General features: G+C 37.8%; 1 protein-coding gene across 4 annotated transcripts in view; it reads left to right on the top strand.

Annotated features, from left to right (window-relative positions):
• Positions 1-19,377, top strand: part of LOC134531606 (palmitoyltransferase Hip14) — a 203,379-nt gene that overhangs the window by 22,275 nt on the left and 161,727 nt on the right. For all 4 annotated transcript variants that reach the window (XM_063367350.1, XM_063367349.1, XM_063367352.1 and 1 more), the window contains exon 3: positions 10,511-10,710. In XM_063367350.1, the coding sequence (XP_063223420.1) occupies positions 10,511-10,710 (200 nt within the window). The remainder of the gene's footprint in view (positions 1-10,510; positions 10,711-19,377) is intronic.

Genomic DNA, 19,377 nt, shown 5'->3' with positions numbered 1-19,377 from the left:
AACCTCACATCGGAGGCAATAATAAATCTGTATGCATTTAAGAATTTATTTAGTGTACATAAGTTATATGTCATTAAATTTGTGTTGAATCCAACCTCAGGTATGCTTGACAATAAACTTTACAGACTAAATTCATGTAAGCATACACTCTTCGTTGAGACTGATAGTATTTATAATACAAGAAAGAACTAGAATAAAAATATGAATTTTTGGGTGCCAGGTTAACTTTATGAATTCAAGAAACAATAATCTACTTATACCTAATGAATGATTTATGTTATGTCTCTGAATTAATATAAATAACACTTTAAAGTTACACACAAATATATGTTTTAGTAGTTAAAGTCCAATTGATTAACTGTTTGTTTTAACTGGTATGTCATTGGAAAAAATCGCTTTTTAATCATAGTGGTAATTCAGTCATGAAAAAAGACAATTTTTAATCATAGTGGTAATTCAGTCATGAAAAAAGACAATTTTTAATCTTAGTAGTAGAAATTCAAGCATAAACTTTGATACGTTAAGTAAATTATTCTGTTAAATTCTGCAAATATCTCAAGCAATTAATTTTATTTACTGATATGTTCCAAAAGCAAGAAAACTAAATAATTATTAATATCATGATCTTTTTTCCAAATTACGAATAGTCAAGCAAAATAAATTAAAGAAAACTCTCAATCTATGTTATGACTTCTGAGATCTTAAAATATACAAATATTATCAGATGAAGAAAGCATTTATCATCACAATTAATTGATTATGGGCTCATAAATGAGAGGAATATTATTAAAAATTATATATTGATTCAATATATGCAAGCAAAATACCCAATATGACACTAAGCATCTAATAACATCAATACACTACACATTTAAAGTCACATACCATATTTCAGTCAAACCCTTTTCCAAATAGTTGAGCATCCTTCTTAACATCTAGTCTGCTGGGTGTGCTATAGTCTTTACAGTAAATATTATAGTCTGCAGGAAGTCAAATGAGTAATTTCTGGAACTCTGGAACGACAAGCACAGTTTCTTATTCCTTTTCTTGAAGCACAAATAGTTGAATTATCTTGTCCAGAAATGTTTTGTCCATGATTGCATGAGACTTGACGTCAATCACAGAATGCAGCACACAAGTTTTTATACTGGAAATGTGGGAACATAAATCAATTTCAATTTGAACTATAATTCATTCTTGTAGACAATTCTCTCTTCTTTAGTAGTTGAACTGTATTTCACCAAAAATAAGAAAATCTTTGTTTACCTACAGCTTTAACATATAAGATTATTTAGTCAGCAGATAAAAAATATAATTAAAGTCATATATTCCGCACATTATTGTTGGTAACATAGTGTTACAAGAATAATAGACGCGAGTTTGTCACCCAGCCCGCACGCTCTCTTGCAGGTGAACCACGGTCTATTACTGTTGTATATTTAATCCACTTAGCAATGGTGCTTTGTTACCCCCCTCCTCTGGAGTACTGTCTGTGGCTGAGGAGGGTTCAGCCCCACCTATGTGAAGTGGCGTAACAAGGACGCCATTATTCTTGGAGCTTCTAGTGTCAAGTTGGCCCTGATGACGCGACACTTCAAGGAATGGGGTGAACCATTCCAGAAGGTGGCTGAGTAGTACAATAACCATCATGCCAGCCTCCGAGGTATTGAAGTGAAGGGGGTGAGAGACCCCTTGGTGAGCGAAAGCGTACGACTATCAGAGGCTGGTGCATCGGGGAGCGAATTTTCTGTGACTGTGAGGCAGTGTGTTAGGACAAGGTGTGCAGTAAGAGTCACTGTCGAGCCTAGCTCCAGTGGGAGTGATTAATTTTGGACAGACATTTAAAATATTTAAATATAACTAATAGTGTAAATAGTAGTTAAAAAATAATAATAATCCAGTAAATAATTGGTCTGTTTTTAGAACCTGTTTTCCCACACATAACATTTGGTGTCAAAAGTAGAGATAACCAAAATTAAAATGAATTAAAGAAAAAAATAGACTCCAAACATTTAAAAATAAAGTTTTGTTAGGAACTGTAGTTACTGTAGATGTAATAAGTTATTTAAATTTGATTGTAAGGTTAGGCTAGGTCGTAAGTGAAACATGGTGTTGTTAATAGAACATAAGAAATAGTTCCGTGGTCAATACAGGTAGACTAGGAAGATGAATTTAGGAACATGAAGTATTCCTTGGTCACCCCAAACATAACAACCAACACAACGAACCACCCCCCCCCCCCCCTCAAAAAAAAAAAACACCACCACCACTCCATAAAACCTGCAACCACAACCACCAAAACATAAACCACTCCCACAACCACATCCTCAACCACAATGACCACAAACCTCAACCACCAACACCACCACCACCACCACCACCAAAACAATGTACACACCACAACCACTACCAAAACAACATACACACCACAACCACATCTACAATTTTATCTACCACCACAACCACATCTACAACCATATCTACCACCATAACCATATCTCCCACCACAATCATATCTAACACTATAACCATTACCACAAATACCAGCACAAACACCAACATTATCACAATCACCACCAAAACCACAACCACCACCACAACTACTACCACCATAATAACCAACAACTCAACAATCACAACCACAACTACCACAACAATAACCACCACAAACACCACCATGACTATCAGATCAACCACAACCATACCACCATAAAAACATCACAGTTACACCACCACAATAAATACCACCACAATTAGTACCACCACCACAAACACCACCTTGACTATCACATCAACCACAACCATACCACCATAACCACAACATTACGGTCACACCACCACAATCAATAACATCACAATTAATACCACCACAATCTGTACCACCACCACAGCAGCAAAAATCACAACCACCACAAACATAACCACCACCATCCCCTCAACCACCTATAACCCAGTAATGACCACCACCCCTTCAAAAACCACCACCCCTAAAAAACCACCACTCCTAAAAAACCACCACCCCTAAAAAACCACCACAATCACAACAACCATCACATCCACCACCACAATCACTACCACCACAATCACTACCACAAATACTACAACTATCACAACCACAACAAACAACTACCGAAAACTCCACAACTATAACCACCACTTAAACACCAACACCACAATAACCACCACTTAAACACCAACACCACAATAACCATATCACAACCTCCATTACAATCACTAGCACAATTACTAAAACCACTACCACAACAACCACAAACACCACAAATACTACCACCATAACCATCACCAAAACCAAAACTACAAACACAATTCTTACCACCAACACAACCACAACCACCATAGTCAACGCAATGACCAAAACCAGCAATACATACCACCACAAAAACAACTACTACCACACCAACAACTACTACCACACCCAGTCCACCACAACCCCAAGTACCACAACCACCACCACTATAATCACCATAACCATAAAATTACAAATACTACCATTACCACTACTACAACCACCACCATAACCGAAACAACCACCACCAACACTACAATCACCATCCACCACCTTTACCAAAAATACCAACACCAACACTACAATCACCATCCACCACCTTTACCAAAAATACCAACACCACCAAAATTACAACCATTACCACAGATACCACCAAAACTACACAACCACCACAACAAACACCATATCCACAAGTACTAAAACCAACACACCCTTACCACCACCACAACCAACCAAAACCTAAACCATCACCTCAACTACAACTATTTCTACTACATAAAAACACCCACCTTATTTACTACAAACACTGCCACAACTACCATCTTCACCACAACCACCACCACTAAAATGATGACAATACCCATAACCATAACATCTACCACAACCATAAACACAATTGCTACAACCAAAACAACCTAAACCACCACTACTACCACTACAGCAACCATTACAATCACCACAAAACCTATAACCACCAAAATTAACATATACATCACCATAACCACTACAACCAAACCAGCATCACCACTACCACCACAATCATCTTAATATCATATTCACTACAACTACTACAGTAATCAAATCCACCATTACCACTACCATAACCACAACAATAACCACCACCACAATAACCACAAACACTTCCAAAACAACCTCAACCATAACAAATCACAGCCACCACAACCATCACCACATACTCCATTGCAATTACAACCACCATATCACCAACATAATGCCTCAACCACCACCAGAACCACCACCACAACCACCACAACCATAATTTCTATCACTACCTGTACCACTACCACCAATACTACCACCAAAACCACAACCAACACAAATAAAAACAAAATAAATGCAACCATACTACACTTCTCAATAACTACCACAACCATGACCACCACCAACCCTCCAGCAAAAAAACACAACTACCACTAACACACTTCCTATACTACAACCATTACCATACCACCACCCCAACAGTCACAACCACATCAACCATTAAAACCATTACATCCATCACTACTACATCTACCACCATAATAATCACAACCATATATACATTAACCACCTCAACTACAACCACCACAATTACCACAACCAACATTACCACAAATACAACCACAACTACCACAACCAACATAACCACAAATACAATCATCACAACTTCTACAACCTTTATAATGACAAATACAACTACTATAATTACCACCATAACCCCATCAAAAATCATAACTACTACACCAACACAATCACCACCACCAACAACCACCACCAAAACAACCACCACAACACAACCACTACCAACATAACTACCACTAATTTAACCACCACCATTAACACCCCATCTACTACCACCATTACCACCACCACCAACACAACTGCAACCACAACTGAAAATATTACCACCACTACCATCACAACAACAATAGCCACCACATCCACCTCAACCCCTACCACCACCTCAATCACCACCAACACAACAACCACCAAAACTGGCAATTAATGCCACCACCACTAACACCACATCCACCATCACTAACACCACTGCAGTCACAACAACCACAACCATTATCATAACCACAAAAACCACTATAACCACCACCTACACAACTGACACCCACTATTATCATAACCACCACTATAACAACTACCACTACCACCATACCACCACGAAAAATCCTTAACCACCACTACCACCACCAAAACCACCATCACTATCACAACCATAACCACAATCACAACTTCTACAACTGCCACAACCACACTACTACCACCATAACCATTTACACAATCACTTCCACAGCCACTACTAGTAACACAACCACCAACACAATTACAATCACAACAAACACATAAACCATAACCATTCCAACCACTTCCACAGTCTCACATACACAACCACCACCATCACCTAAACTAACACAATGTACATACCATTCGCAAACACCTCAACCACAACCACAACTATAACAACCACATTAACCATAATTCACTACCACAACCATCACAATTACCACCTTAACAAAAAAAACCACAACCACCATAACCACATCATGTACCACAACCTCAATTTCAACTACAACCACCAATAAAAAAACCAGCCACATAAACCACCACAGGATTGCTACGGTCAGGGAAAACCTGGAAAACCTGGAAATGTCTGGAAAGTCCATGTACACTGGAAAAGTCAACAAAAAATCAGGGAAAACAAAAATATTTCTGGAATTACAATACATACTCATGAAACAACACACTTTTTCCCATGCTGTTAAAATATAAATGTTTCAGTTTTTTTAAGAAAACATGTTTTTTACTGTAATTTTTAACTCTGTTACTTCACAAACATGACAGACAAGACTGTACTTAACAAACCACAATAGACCTTAGTATATATTGTGATTAATAGGCACTGATCTTGCTGTGATGTACATTGAGACAGTTACTATTGTGTATTTGACTAATTCATGTGAGCAATAGATGAAAAATTCTTGTAACTTTCATGGCGTGCTGTGATTATAGCCTAGCTGTAATCGCAAAAAGGTTCAAGCATTTCAAGTAAAGAAACAAAAATTTTTAGAAGAGTCTCAGAAGGAAGCTTAACTATTAGAAGATGAAATCTCTTCAATTACCAAGCAACAGTCTTAAAATGTTGTGAATGATGATTTTGTTACCTACTTATCACAAGTTTTTATTTTATTGTTTTATACGATTGTGAGTTTAGACTTGTCATCATTTTGAAATGTAAGAAATACTGTACATTCTTCAATCTTTTTAACTTTGCTTTTTTAATCTTGCAAATGGAAACTTTACCATTACTTTTTGGAATGTGCAAGTACTTTTTAAATTTAATCTTTTGTTTCATTGTGTTTGTTCAATTGTGGACCTACACATATAAATATTAAAAACACTTGTATTTGTACATTTTTGACCATTAATTAATTTTATTTGAAGTATAAATGCATACGAGGAGGGAACAAAAAAAAAACAACAAATTTTTGTCCTAAAAATTTATTTATTACCTTTTTTACAAAATTCTTCAGTCACCTTCAAAGTACTCTCCATTAGATGCGATGCACTTGTCAAGTCTTTTTTCCCACTGTTTGAAGCACCTCTGGAACTCTTCAACTTTGATATCCTCCAGTGCCCTTTGCAAAGTTGTTTTTACCACCTACACATTATCAAAATGCTTCCCTTTTAGATTTTTCTTCATTGGGAAGAGGAAAAAAACGCACGGGGCTGGGTCTGGTAAATACGGAGGGTGGGGAGTGACAGACCATCCCTGAGAGGCCAAATGGTGGTTCACTCATAAGGCCGTGTGTGCGGGGGCGTTGTCGTGATAGAAAGAACCAGTACCTGATCACCAAAGTTCTGAGCTTTTCCTCCGCACATCCTTTCGCAAACACATCTTAAAACCTCCAAATAAAAGTGTTGGTTAACATTCTGGCCAGGGGAACAAATTCCTGGTGCACCATTCCGCGAACATATAAAAGAAAATAATCATCATCTTAACATTCGACCTCACTTGTCTTGCTTTTTTTGGTCTGTGGGAGTTGGGAGTCTTCCACTGGCTTGACGCTTTCTTTGTTTCTGGGTCATACCCGTAACACCAACTCTCATCACCTGTAATAACTTTGATTAAAAAGTTTGGATCAGTCTCGTTTTTCAATTCTTGGGTCAAATTCAATAACATTTTATTTTGATCCTGTTTGAGAAGGCGAACAAATTTAGCAGCAACATGACTCATTTGCAAATCTTATGTCAAAATACGCTGGCACAAGCTCCAACTCACTTCTCCCTCTTCTGAAATTTCATCAATTGTGAAACAACGGTCCTCGTTGATTTTTGGTGGATTTTTTCAACGTTTCATCATTTTGAGATGTTGAAGGGCACCCAGAACGAGCATGGTCTCAAACACTCATCTCACCATTTTCCTCCATGAAAGCCTGTTGAAGCATTTAGTAAGCTTCCGTTGCAGATTTTTCAAGCAGGAAACAAAATTTTAAACGCTCTCTTCATTCTTTTAAATCTTCCATAACAACATCACAGGCGGAACACGAGAACAGTAAGAGAAAAACAACTCTACGATCAAACATTAACCTACAAACTGAAGCTGTCTGTGCAGCTGATTAGTGAAGGTATCTATCTACTAACCCCATCTATTGGGTGAACGCACTACTACTCTATGAATGGCAGCGTGCTTAGTCCTGTTTTTTTGGGTCTCCCCTCGTATAGTTAAACTACTCATTAAAAAGAGTAATAATGAAGCTAACCAATACTAAAAGATTGACTTTCTGAAAAAATATCTCTTATACAAACTAGGAAGTTGTAAGGCGAATTAGGTGCCCGTTGAAAATTGATGAATACAACAAACACTTAAATTTAATATAGATGATTTTTTTTATTTAAATTCAATTTCTTTTAATTATTTTGCTAATGAAAATTTTTTTCTGATGTATAAAAAGATAAATTAATTGACAAAAAATTATATATATAATATATTATTCGAGGTCAGCGCCACAAATTACTAGTGAAAAATGATAAGTCTCTCGGGTTTTGTTTTTTTTACTCTTTCCGTATATATATGCTGACCATCTGAGAAGCAAGGTTATACATGGCAGCTTGTGACAATTGCTTGTAACTGGTGATACAACACATCATCAGTGATGGTAGCGCATATTTTTTCAAAGTGTAAAATGCTATACAATTTAGAACCTGTTTCTTAAGATTTGCTATACTAACTTGTTTTTGTTTGGTGACTGTATAAGGCTCAATTTTGCACATAACACTAGGGGGTTTAAGGTCTCTTATAGACGAATACATAAACCATGGCAGGGAAACGTGGCAGGTTCCATGCTGGAACCATCTCATGTGGTTGGAGACAGTGCGATGTAAACTAGCACTTTATTCACGCATGTGGTGGTGTTGTCTGTGGGTCAGTTTGCCACATACGTGAATAAAGTGTTAGTTTACATCGCACTGTCTCCAACCACATGAGGTGGTTCCAGCATGGAACCTGCCATGTTTTATGTGTGTGCATATATATATACATACATATATATATATATATATATATATATATATATATATATATATAAATCAAAAATACTTAAAAATACTTAATCAAAAATACTTTTGATATTATGAGATTCTAGGATATTCATGCAACCACAGACAACTACTTACTACATAGTGCTGTACACCATCCTAAATATAACAGCAATAAGCTAGGTTTACACAACCCTGCAGATACTATATTGTGCACAGACCATATTTTCGTACAAGCCGAGGCACAGTTTTTTTGTTCGCTACTGGCCCAGGTCATGAAGCCCTATCCTACGACTATGGAAAAAGGTTGGTTTTTTTCCCGTGAGGAAGTGAAACATGTTAACAGCATATTTCACAAAACAAAGAAATGCCACTGCTGACACACACCTCGTGTAACTATTACCCTATGTCAAGTTACTTTTCGTTGCAAAACACAATTTTTTATTATGTGGTTTTATTTTCTTAAGCCACGTAAAAAATGCATTCACGTGTATCAAGGGAAAACTATTCAACATGGCATAAACAAATACAACAAAACTAAACATTTTTCCTTGTATCCAAATATGTACACTTATTATAAGATTATCTGGATCCATGAACACGTCGTAAATGTAATTTAAGTGTAACCCAACCTTTAATTTAAAATCAACATCGTCACTAGAGGTTGTGAAGTTATGAAAAGATAAGATGTATTACGTATATTCCACAAGCAACATTGGTAGCCTTGATAACGATTATTTGTATTGATGTACTAAGATTAATGGTGTGTGTAGAAATTTGTTGCTAAAATAAATATGAGGTGTGCCAGCCGGCATACAAGTTTATATGAGAATGTTAAAAATGTTATAGGGATGGGCGTCACTAGGACTTATTTCAAAGGGTGAGAGGGCATATGAACTAAGAAATAAAATTAGAGCTTATAGCTTGTGTGAATATACTATTTACGAATTTATTTAAACTTTACAATAATCAGAAACAGAATGCTGTAACAATCAGATTGACCCACATTAGGAAATTAATTTTTACAATTATCAAACGTAAACCATGTTTTACCATGTTACTTTTTTCTAATGAATGTGTTGACTTTGTGATTTTACAGTACAATCGATCATTGGATGTCTAAGTTAAATAAAAATTGCCATTAGATATACATTAATATAATTTTAATTTAAGGCATAAAAATAACTATAAGCAAATCATAGAGATATAATATGGAATTACTAGGATTAAAGTTTGAATAAACTGTTGAAACTTGAAATGGATAACTAAACAACTACAGTTACATTACTGTAGGAATAATATTTTCTTACACCGTTCGCCAAGAGGCCCAGGTTGGAGTTTTAATGAATGTTGACTCAGGTTGTTTGCATATTGGAAACAGGGTAGAGGTTGCCATGAGCCTTCCGCCTCCCCTCTCTGTCACACTGCCCGGTGCAAGGCCCTCAGATGGACCTAACATGCTGTCACTTTGGGGCTGATAGTCTATTAGCTCCATTGCCCATCCCAACTGCTGCTTATAAGAATTTTGACGTGGCTGGTGTGGATACCACTTTAAGTAGCATGTCTCCTGGGTCATCAAAATCTCTAAGGTTTGAAAAAAGCTACGAATTGTCAAAAAAGTCTTAAGAGTTCCTAAGAAGTAAACATTTTCCTAGGTTTTTGGTTAAAGTCACTTAAAGTTTCTCCATGTGATTGAAGCTTTCAAGGTTTCTTGATCATGAAATAGTCTGGGAGGTGTATATACTATGCTAAAGCCGTAAATATGTGAAACTAGTGGAAAGTATTGGTTACATTTGACTGTTTATTTGTTCATTACCAGAACATGAAAAAGTTGTGGAAAATGTCACTGAAAGTTGTCCGTGCAGTCTGGAGATGCTTGTCAGCGTGCCAGGTGGTTTTGGACGAACGTGCTACAGAGCCAAGCTGCTGTTGCAGTACGGCTCGTTGTCACGATGCCGTGAACTCCTGGAGGCGGGCCACGACGTCAACCAGCCTGATGCGGAGACGGTGACGCTGCTGCATTGGGCGGCCATCAACAACCGCCTGGAGATCATGCGCTACTTCATCTCGAAGGGTGCTGTGGTGGACGCCATTGGCGGGGAGCTCATGTCAACGCCCCTGCACTGGGCCACTCGGTGCGTCGCCCCTCCGCCCCTGCAGTTACCTCCTCGTGTGTGCGTTCAAGCGCTACGCAACAAAAACTAACAAATGTTATGAGTATGGAATATCTTGTGACATATGTTTTATTAGGTTTGTGAGGCGAGTAATTATTAACCTAAATTTAGTTTTACTACAAGTAAACAATAATTAAGATGTTTACCTAGTAAATAAGTGATGCACAGCGATCAAGTAAACTTGCTTTGAACTAGATTTTGAAATAAAATAATGCCATTCTCCTACATATTTATAAAAAAATTTATTTCAATTTGTTATTAAATTTGTATCATCAGTAATATTAAATTTTGGTTGTAATATCAGGTATCGTATCGGTAGGGGTATCATGGTATTATTGGTAATTATATTATGGTGTCACAAATAGGTATAGCAGAAGGAAGTTTCAGAGCAGCCCTAATATTTATGTGCCAATTAATAATTACTCTACGATCTAAGATTTGGGTTTTATGTATGTTCCTTCTCAGCCCACTGATTTAATAAAAAAAAATTTGTTTTATAGAAGCATTACAGAAGATATGTCAAAGCAGCCATTTACAGAATTTTGACTCAATATTATTAATTTAGTACACTGGAACCTTGCTTACGACTATAATCAAGATTACCTATCCCACAAACTTTATAACTGTTTTTATTATCTAATGGGCTGAATTCATTTTACAGAGAGCACATTGAAATTGGCAAAATTATTGACACTAGTAGTTTGGCATGTTTATTTGGCTTATTTGTATGCCTCTGTTTAGCTATTGCTATTGTTCATTAACTGTTATTTTCTAACAGCTGATTTTTTCATAACTCTGACTGGAAAACAGTAATATTATAAGAATATGAAATGGAATATATATACATTACCGTATTTACTCGCATATAGGTCGTGGCAATTTTACCTATATGTGAAGAAAAATTTTTTTAAATTTTTGAGGAATTTTTTTTGCAATATTTTGCTTTAAAATGTGAAAAAGAAGTTCATATAGGTATAGGCAAATTTATTTACAATGTACACATAGCGAAACCCCTTATACGTTACCGTTATTTATGTTTTCCCGTTATTTGCACTATATTCTTCAGGCCCCATTTAGTTCCCATTTTGTCCAATACAATACTTTCACGCGAATTACGTCTCAAAAATTGAATCCATCCCGCTATTTACATCACGTAACAACCATAAACAACTTGGTGAAATCGCCATAGATGATGAAACTGGAAAAGAATTGTCCGAGAATAAACATGTGAAACGCGTGAACATGTCACGGCAGTGAGAAAACTGGTGTGTATACCAATAAACTGGTATTAGAACTGGACAAAACTGGTGCACAGGAGGTGGAGCTTATAATTTTTTCCGCTAAGCTCGCATCTATTGGCTGGCTGCTGATGGAAGGTCACGAGTCTGGGCGGAGCATTGAGAGAGTTATACTGCGCATGCGCAACTCAGAGAACAGAGAGAGCCAGCCGGCTGCTACGCCGCGCCATAACAACAGCTGATTGAGTACAATGACCTTTCTCCGCGCACTGCGCGCTATTGACGGTAAATTTCCATTAATTTGCGGCCCTTTTTTTAATTTTTTTTTACTGTGGTGCAATGCGTATGTGTAATGTAGCCCGTATTTGTTCTGAACGCTGCAGAATGCGACTGTATTTTAATTAACTTTAACGTATTTCTTACTTTTCCCTTTAATTACACTTTCCTGCTTTTTACACTTTTTTACTTTGTCCCCATGAAAAGTGCAAATAAGGGGTTTTACTGTAGTTAATTAGCAGAGAGAATTTTCATAACAAGAAATCAAACACACAAAAAAATGGTAAACGAAGGGCGATGTTGCATCTGGATGGCAAACAAGTAGAAAAAGGGAAGGGGAGAAGCAATGGTTTCCTCAGCCACTATCTTATCTGTCGGGAATTTCCTCACCCGTCAGACCAATCGCACGTTTAAAACGAAAACCTCTGTAGATATAAAAAATCATAACAGGCCTTTTTAATTCGTAATTAAATTTACAACTTTTAATCTGTGCATTTTTTTCAATACAAAGCACTGTTTTGGAGTTATAGTCTACAATTAAGACATTTTAAGAAGTCAGGAATCTAACTTGACTTCAATTTTCTATATTCGGTTATTACGAGTACTTGTTGTTACAACAATTTATCACGCCATTATCAGCTCTCGTAGTAGCGGAGTTTTACAGTACCCGTTAACTCTTTCGTGCACGGCGCGCCGGCTGTTCGCGTCATTAAATTACCGGTGCGACCTATATGGGGGGAATATTAAATACCAAATTCAAGATCTCAAATTATGGGAGCGACCTATATGCGAGTAAATACGGTATATGATAAGCATTCTGTAGTTTTTATGCCTTCTGGCTGGCCTGCAGAATACGAATGGGGAAATGGTGCTCTGAAAGCAATGAGAGTGATGGCTGCAGTGAGCGAGGAGCTGTCCTTCAGATGGGGAATGGATGGTGTCCTGGGCCAGTTCTGTTTTATGGAAGGAGGCCCTGCATTAACTCACGGTAGAACATGTGACTCTCCAAGGGTTATGACGTTGCCTAGTGGCATATGGACATGGGAGGGACCAAAGCTCGCCAAAAAACTACTCAACACACTGTCTTTGGTGTGCAATGCTACATAGCATGAACACAAAAAGAATGAAAAAGTTTCATTTGATGGTAGGTAAACCCTAACCGGGGTGCTAAATCATGTGAGGATTGTCATGTCATCATTCTAGTTGGACTTAAACACAAAGATAACACAAATTTTGTCTTACAAAACACCACATAATGATAAAGATGGTTTCGAAAACCCTTCTACAAACCACACAAAACTATTACTTACCAAGGTTTCCGCATACAGGGAAAAACTGGAAAACTGAGAAAACTCGTGGAATTGAAAAGTTTTGTTAAAACCTACAACATGCATGGAAAAAGACAGACACTATCTTTTTTTCTCAATAAATTAAAAAAAAACAGTATCAGTGATATTTCATGATAAATATGTAGTATCTTAATGTCTTAAACATGGTATTTACTTTACGTAAATCCAATCTGCTGTTAATAATCACTATCTGATTTTTATTAATATTAACTAAAGTAAAGTATACAAAAAACTGTTTTGATTTGAAGCACAATAAAATATATATATTTTAGCCTGCTCACAGTTGATAACAATATAATTTTAAAGTTTAAAAATATTTATATAATCAAGTATATTTTTTACATACATGTAAGCAAATCAATATTTTCACTCTATTTAGTCTTACCGATGGTAATTTAAAATCTATACAAGTCAGTTTTAGCACTCTGAACTACTGCAATAGTACAGATGATGTTTCCAACCTAAAGCAAATCGCAATTGCACTAGATTGGTATTAATTTTGACAGTCCAAATATCTCCGCAGAAACTGGCAATGTCGCATGGAGCAATGCTGCATTGACGGTTTAAAGAGCTGGCAGGGCGCTACATTTAGCTCTGTCTCCTCGCACGCCGCTCTGCTATATATCTCCTCAGGAAGGTGAGGCAGGCACTTGCTGCAACTAGAGTTATCCCATTACCTCGCCAAAAGCTTTTGGGAACGTGGAAGGGTAGCTGTTCCGACGTCTGTAGCACGGTAAGTGCCAGTCACTCTAGAACTCTGGAGCTGTGAGACAGGCTGTACAGGCAGTTGGTAAACAGTGCGTCTCGGGTGCAGGTAACCATCGCCGCTGGATGCCGTCCGTGTCGTCACCCCACCGAGGATGACACTACACGTGTCGGAGGGGTTGCAGTGCCAGACCAGCATGTCCAGGGCTGCGGCGGCCGCTCCACGCCAGACGCGCGGTCTGGTCGGGCGTCACTGCTACTTCTACTTTCCCGTGCATTAGACGAGGTTGGAGCAGAGGGCATTCACCAGCATTCACTGGCGAACCGTAGTCACACTCTTAAAACAGATGTTCACTCATTTTGCTAATCACTCGTGCTACATGACCTTAAGCGTCCATGATTTTTCTCGTACAGTCTCTAACGTGCCTTAAAATATCAGAACCCTCTTCTGCGCTTGAGCCCCTAATCTATCTCAATTAATAGTTGGAGTAGCTGGTTGTTACTATCAATTATCAACAATACAGCTTAGCTCTTAAAATTTACAAAAATGCATTAATTTTTAAATTGAATGTGTAAATAACATTTCATATTAGACAACATAAACACAAGGATTACTGACAATTAATAATAGACATGCTACATAACAATTTGCAATAACATGACATACATATATTGTTTGCATTGATGATTTTTTATTTCAAAATAATTTTACATGTACGAACTCCAAAAAATTTTTACTTGAGAATAACATATGATCTGATTGTACATATTTTCATGTGAATAATTGAAAAACATAAACTTTTTTTCTCACATTTTGACATTTCAAACCAAGCTCTACATAACTGAACTTAGAAAAATTTTGTGCTATATCACGTGACAAATTTATTGCAAACAACATTGAAGTTTATTAGGCTTTTTGTACCTTAAGCAATAAAATAAACATTACGTGTTTCTCGACTTTATTTGGCAAATAACAAAATATACCAGGTGGACTCTGTCAAAACCACAACACATGAGTACAAAAAGAAACGTTGTAAATCGTAATCAAAGGTGATAAAATCTCTTTGACAACTACATGGATTGCTTACAGAGTAATAGTTCATTGCATTTATATAAGTTTCTGTAGTTTAATTGAATTATGTGCTTAATATTTCATATCCTAATGCAAAGTAAACAAATAATTAGCATCACAGTCAAAACATTATAATGCCTTACTACATACGTGTAAAATCTCATGTGATCCTTATACAGTAGTCTAACTCTAAATTGCATTTAGCAATATTTCTCATGGTTTTTACTTCTCATTTTTTAGACAAGATCTCTTTACTTACATGAAGAGGATTTACAGTTTGGGTCATAATGACGCTTGTAGTAGTAGTACCTATACCCTTAAACACTTGCACTTTTATCCCTGCCACTTGTTACAATACAGGTATGCCACAACATATGCTTTCAGGCTGATGACAACATTATGCACACAACACTGAAGACATCTTGTCACAGCAAGACTACAACTTCAAGAGAAAACAAAAGTGATTCGTGTGAGCGATCCAATACCTGTGCAGTAAAGGCTTATATGTGACAATAAATCACTGTTAAATATTTTTTAATCTTTTATTTCAAAAGTGAAAAATCTCTCGGTGTCAGTAGGGTAGTGTGGTTGAAAAGAAAACCACTTCAGTGTATTGTGGCCTGGTGGGATCACCATTAGAGATAGGAGATTGTCTACTAGGAGGCAACGAAGAGTAAGTGCAGAGAAGGCTTTAGCCTGGATTCCACAAAAATATAAGTGCAAGGGCTGTAGTCCAGAGCAAAACAGGTTAGTTTTAACTATAATATTTTACTGTACTGTTGACATGTTTGTTACACTGGTGTAGGGTGTCATTAGTCTACAACATTAGGCCTTTAGGTACACTGTAGCGTCGCTGCAACTTGTGCATTGTTTTGCCAACAACAGTTACAATACAAGTCTACATGACTCATGCCAAACATGACTCAATAACACATGGGTGTACAGGCATTTTTTAGTGTGGGTGGCACTGACTAACTAGATGTTGTCAACATGTACATTCTGTACATCTGTTCTACAGTACATATCTTAGGACATCTCCTAGAACACAGCACTCCCACTCCGTACTGAACTCTGAAACGCTGTTGTACCGACCCTTTGTGTCGCCCCCCCCCCCTTTCAGTTGTCACATTTGTCACTCTTTAAACTTGAGGGGGATGTCCTGACTTCTGCTTCCCGTCTCCCTTTGTTTGTTTCCACCCGCCAACACACGGCAGGCGCCTGGCGAGTGACGTGTCTGGCTGGCATTCGGCTGGACGAAGGGGGGGGGGGGGGGGGGGGGGGATACCCAAAATTTATGTGTGCAAGGTCAGCACGATCTTATGTTTCTCTCTTTGGCTGTTGTAAATGACCGTGAACTAATGGCTAGGCAGTGCTGTATTTTTTTAAGCCTAGACACTAATTCGAAGACGGCCCTTACCGTGAACGGATTATGTATCCGGGTTTATTTTTTTTATAGGATTTCAACTATCCGGGCATCGGCGGGTCCCAATTAACACGAATAATGGAAAGTTTACTATTTTTTATCCATCTGCTGCCAAGGCTCAGTAAGCCTCGGGAGATGTTACGTCACGTGACCTTGGCCTTAATCCAGCTACACGTTGGTGTCTGAGAAGCTTGACAAGACCTTCCTGTCTTTTAATCGCTAGTCCGTGAAATTCTGTAATCCGTGATTATCTCGGTCCCGACCATCACGTATTAACGAGGTTCTACTGTATAACAATTCTCATGGTGGATCTGTATAATATTTTGTTGATGATATCTTATTTAGTTCTGGTCGGTGCAGTTGAATTACAAGGTCGCCCAACTTGAACTTGCAAAAGCGTGATGCTGGCTTCCTCTTCTGCCTGTTTCTGCCTCCTATATGAGCTGTTGTTCTTCAATCTTTTCCCTGGTCAGTTTCTTGGACTGTGGGTGTTGTCACAAGTCGGTAGGTATTGAGATCGTATGACCGTTGACCGAATCAGACATCGCGAATTGATGATCGGTGTATATCACCATCAATCCTCTTCAGTTTGACGCTGGCTGCTTGGCTGCTCCAGCCAAGTCAGTGCCTGTCTATCTGCAGCTTGACGCTAGCTGCAGGGGGTTACAGTTTGGCGGGATTGGCATCTGATGCTTGAAATACCCTTGCTGCTGAAACATCACAGCTGGCGGTTGGAAACAGTATTTGCCGGGGAGACTCGCTGAGTTTGACGCTGCCTGTGCGACTGCCGGGAGGCTATCACTAGGATCTACGATGCGATCATTGTACACTAACGATTAGTATGTACCAACATCAGAATGTCATTCATATTCAGAGCTTAGTTATAAACATTTTTTATTAATGTGATTTGTGAACAAACTAAAGTTTTATCTTCTTAATTTGATTATTTTGACTCTTATATTATATTAGTGTTGACTGTTGAGGAAACTATTTTACAAATGTTTTTAAATAAAGGTGTCCTTGAATTTTTTAAATCATACATGATAAAAGATTGTGTTTTACATTTGCCTGTCTGATGTATTAAAAATAATAAATAAGATACATAACTATTATTTAATGTGTAGCGCTTAAATGTGAAGGAATCTGGAGACCATGGTAAACGTATATTTATAAATACCAACATTTATGTTAATTTTTGTGTGCCCCATTTGTGTTTGAAGGTATCAGCTCATTCCTGAAGGCACTAGTTAATAGTACATTTCTTTCGGCCTATTTGCGGTATTTATGGCTACCACTTTCAATAGATTCAATTTGTGTGTATTGCATCAGATGGGCATTTATTTAAATTAATATTGACAAAGATGGTTATAAATTGTGAAACAACTAAGTTAACCTAACTTTCTTTTAGATCATCAACAAACACCACCTTCTGTCGCTTATAAAATCTTATGAAAACCTTTAATTTTTATATTGAAATCGTCCAGAATCGGAGCCCGATATATCACACCCTAAACCCATCCTTACATCTCAACTCCTCCCAACATTTGTCTTCCCACCAGCACCGCAGTACGTGTTCATGTGTGTGCGGTGTGTTTTGAATGGCGCACCACCGACAGCCCCAAAAGAGGACGCCGTAGCTTCAGTGCTTCGTGCCCTTATATTATTATTAATTAAATTGAAAACTTTTATATTTATCCCCAAGGGCTTGTGTCACTGCAGATCGGCTGGGAGGGTTTTGTTTTGTATGTGTTAATAAATAATTCCAAATGACATAAGGACTGCGATGGACATTCCCGATGCGGACCCAAGTTCTTTGAAGCCAAACTTTATTTGAATATTAATTCTTAAATTTCTATAAGTTTTAATCATTCTAGCCAAGAGAAAGCGTGCAGTAATTGTACGAGTGTTTTGTGTGTCTAGTTTTTATTAACTTTTGGCACGCAATAATAAAAATGGTAGTTTGGTTCGGTGTGAGAGACTCATGTTGCCCGTGCAGAGCATTCACTCACCCCAGTCCTTCGTCATCACCGGCCGAGAGCAGACACACCAGCACTCCAGGGACTTCACCTCTTGTATCACTGATAAGTAGTTTTCCATTCATGCTCTTAAGTCTTTAAATCCTTTTACGTTTCTCCTCGGGGCTACTCTCGACCGGCAGCCTGTTTAAATAATTTTCTTATCACTCTCCACGAGTATTTAATCACCCTTACATAATTCTTTGTGTGGCCACGTGTGTGGACCACACCGCAACGTAAACTCGGGCTTTTGAACCAATTAAAGGACTACGTGTACGGGAGCATGTAATTTCTTAATAAACCTAGACGTGTGATTGAAATAGTGTTCCTTTCTTCTTGTGCCCACATGTATAACATCTACTGCATGGCGGCGTGTGGGACGCCCTGAGAGCCCACTGCGTTAATCCTTAAAGCGTGCCCAACGCTGAGAGCGGGCCAGGTCTTGGCTATTGGTGTGTGAAATTTAGAGGGTTGGAATCTCACTCCCACATGGGTGACGCCATGCCCCGAGAGGAGTCTTTGCCGGGTCCGTGTACCCTTTCATACGGTG

This window comes from Bacillus rossius, chromosome 5, assembly GCF_032445375.1.
Source record: "Bacillus rossius redtenbacheri isolate Brsri chromosome 5, Brsri_v3, whole genome shotgun sequence".
NCBI lineage: Eukaryota > Metazoa > Arthropoda > Insecta > Phasmatodea > Bacillidae > Bacillus > Bacillus rossius.
This window is presented reverse-complemented; position numbering and strand designations above follow the sequence as displayed.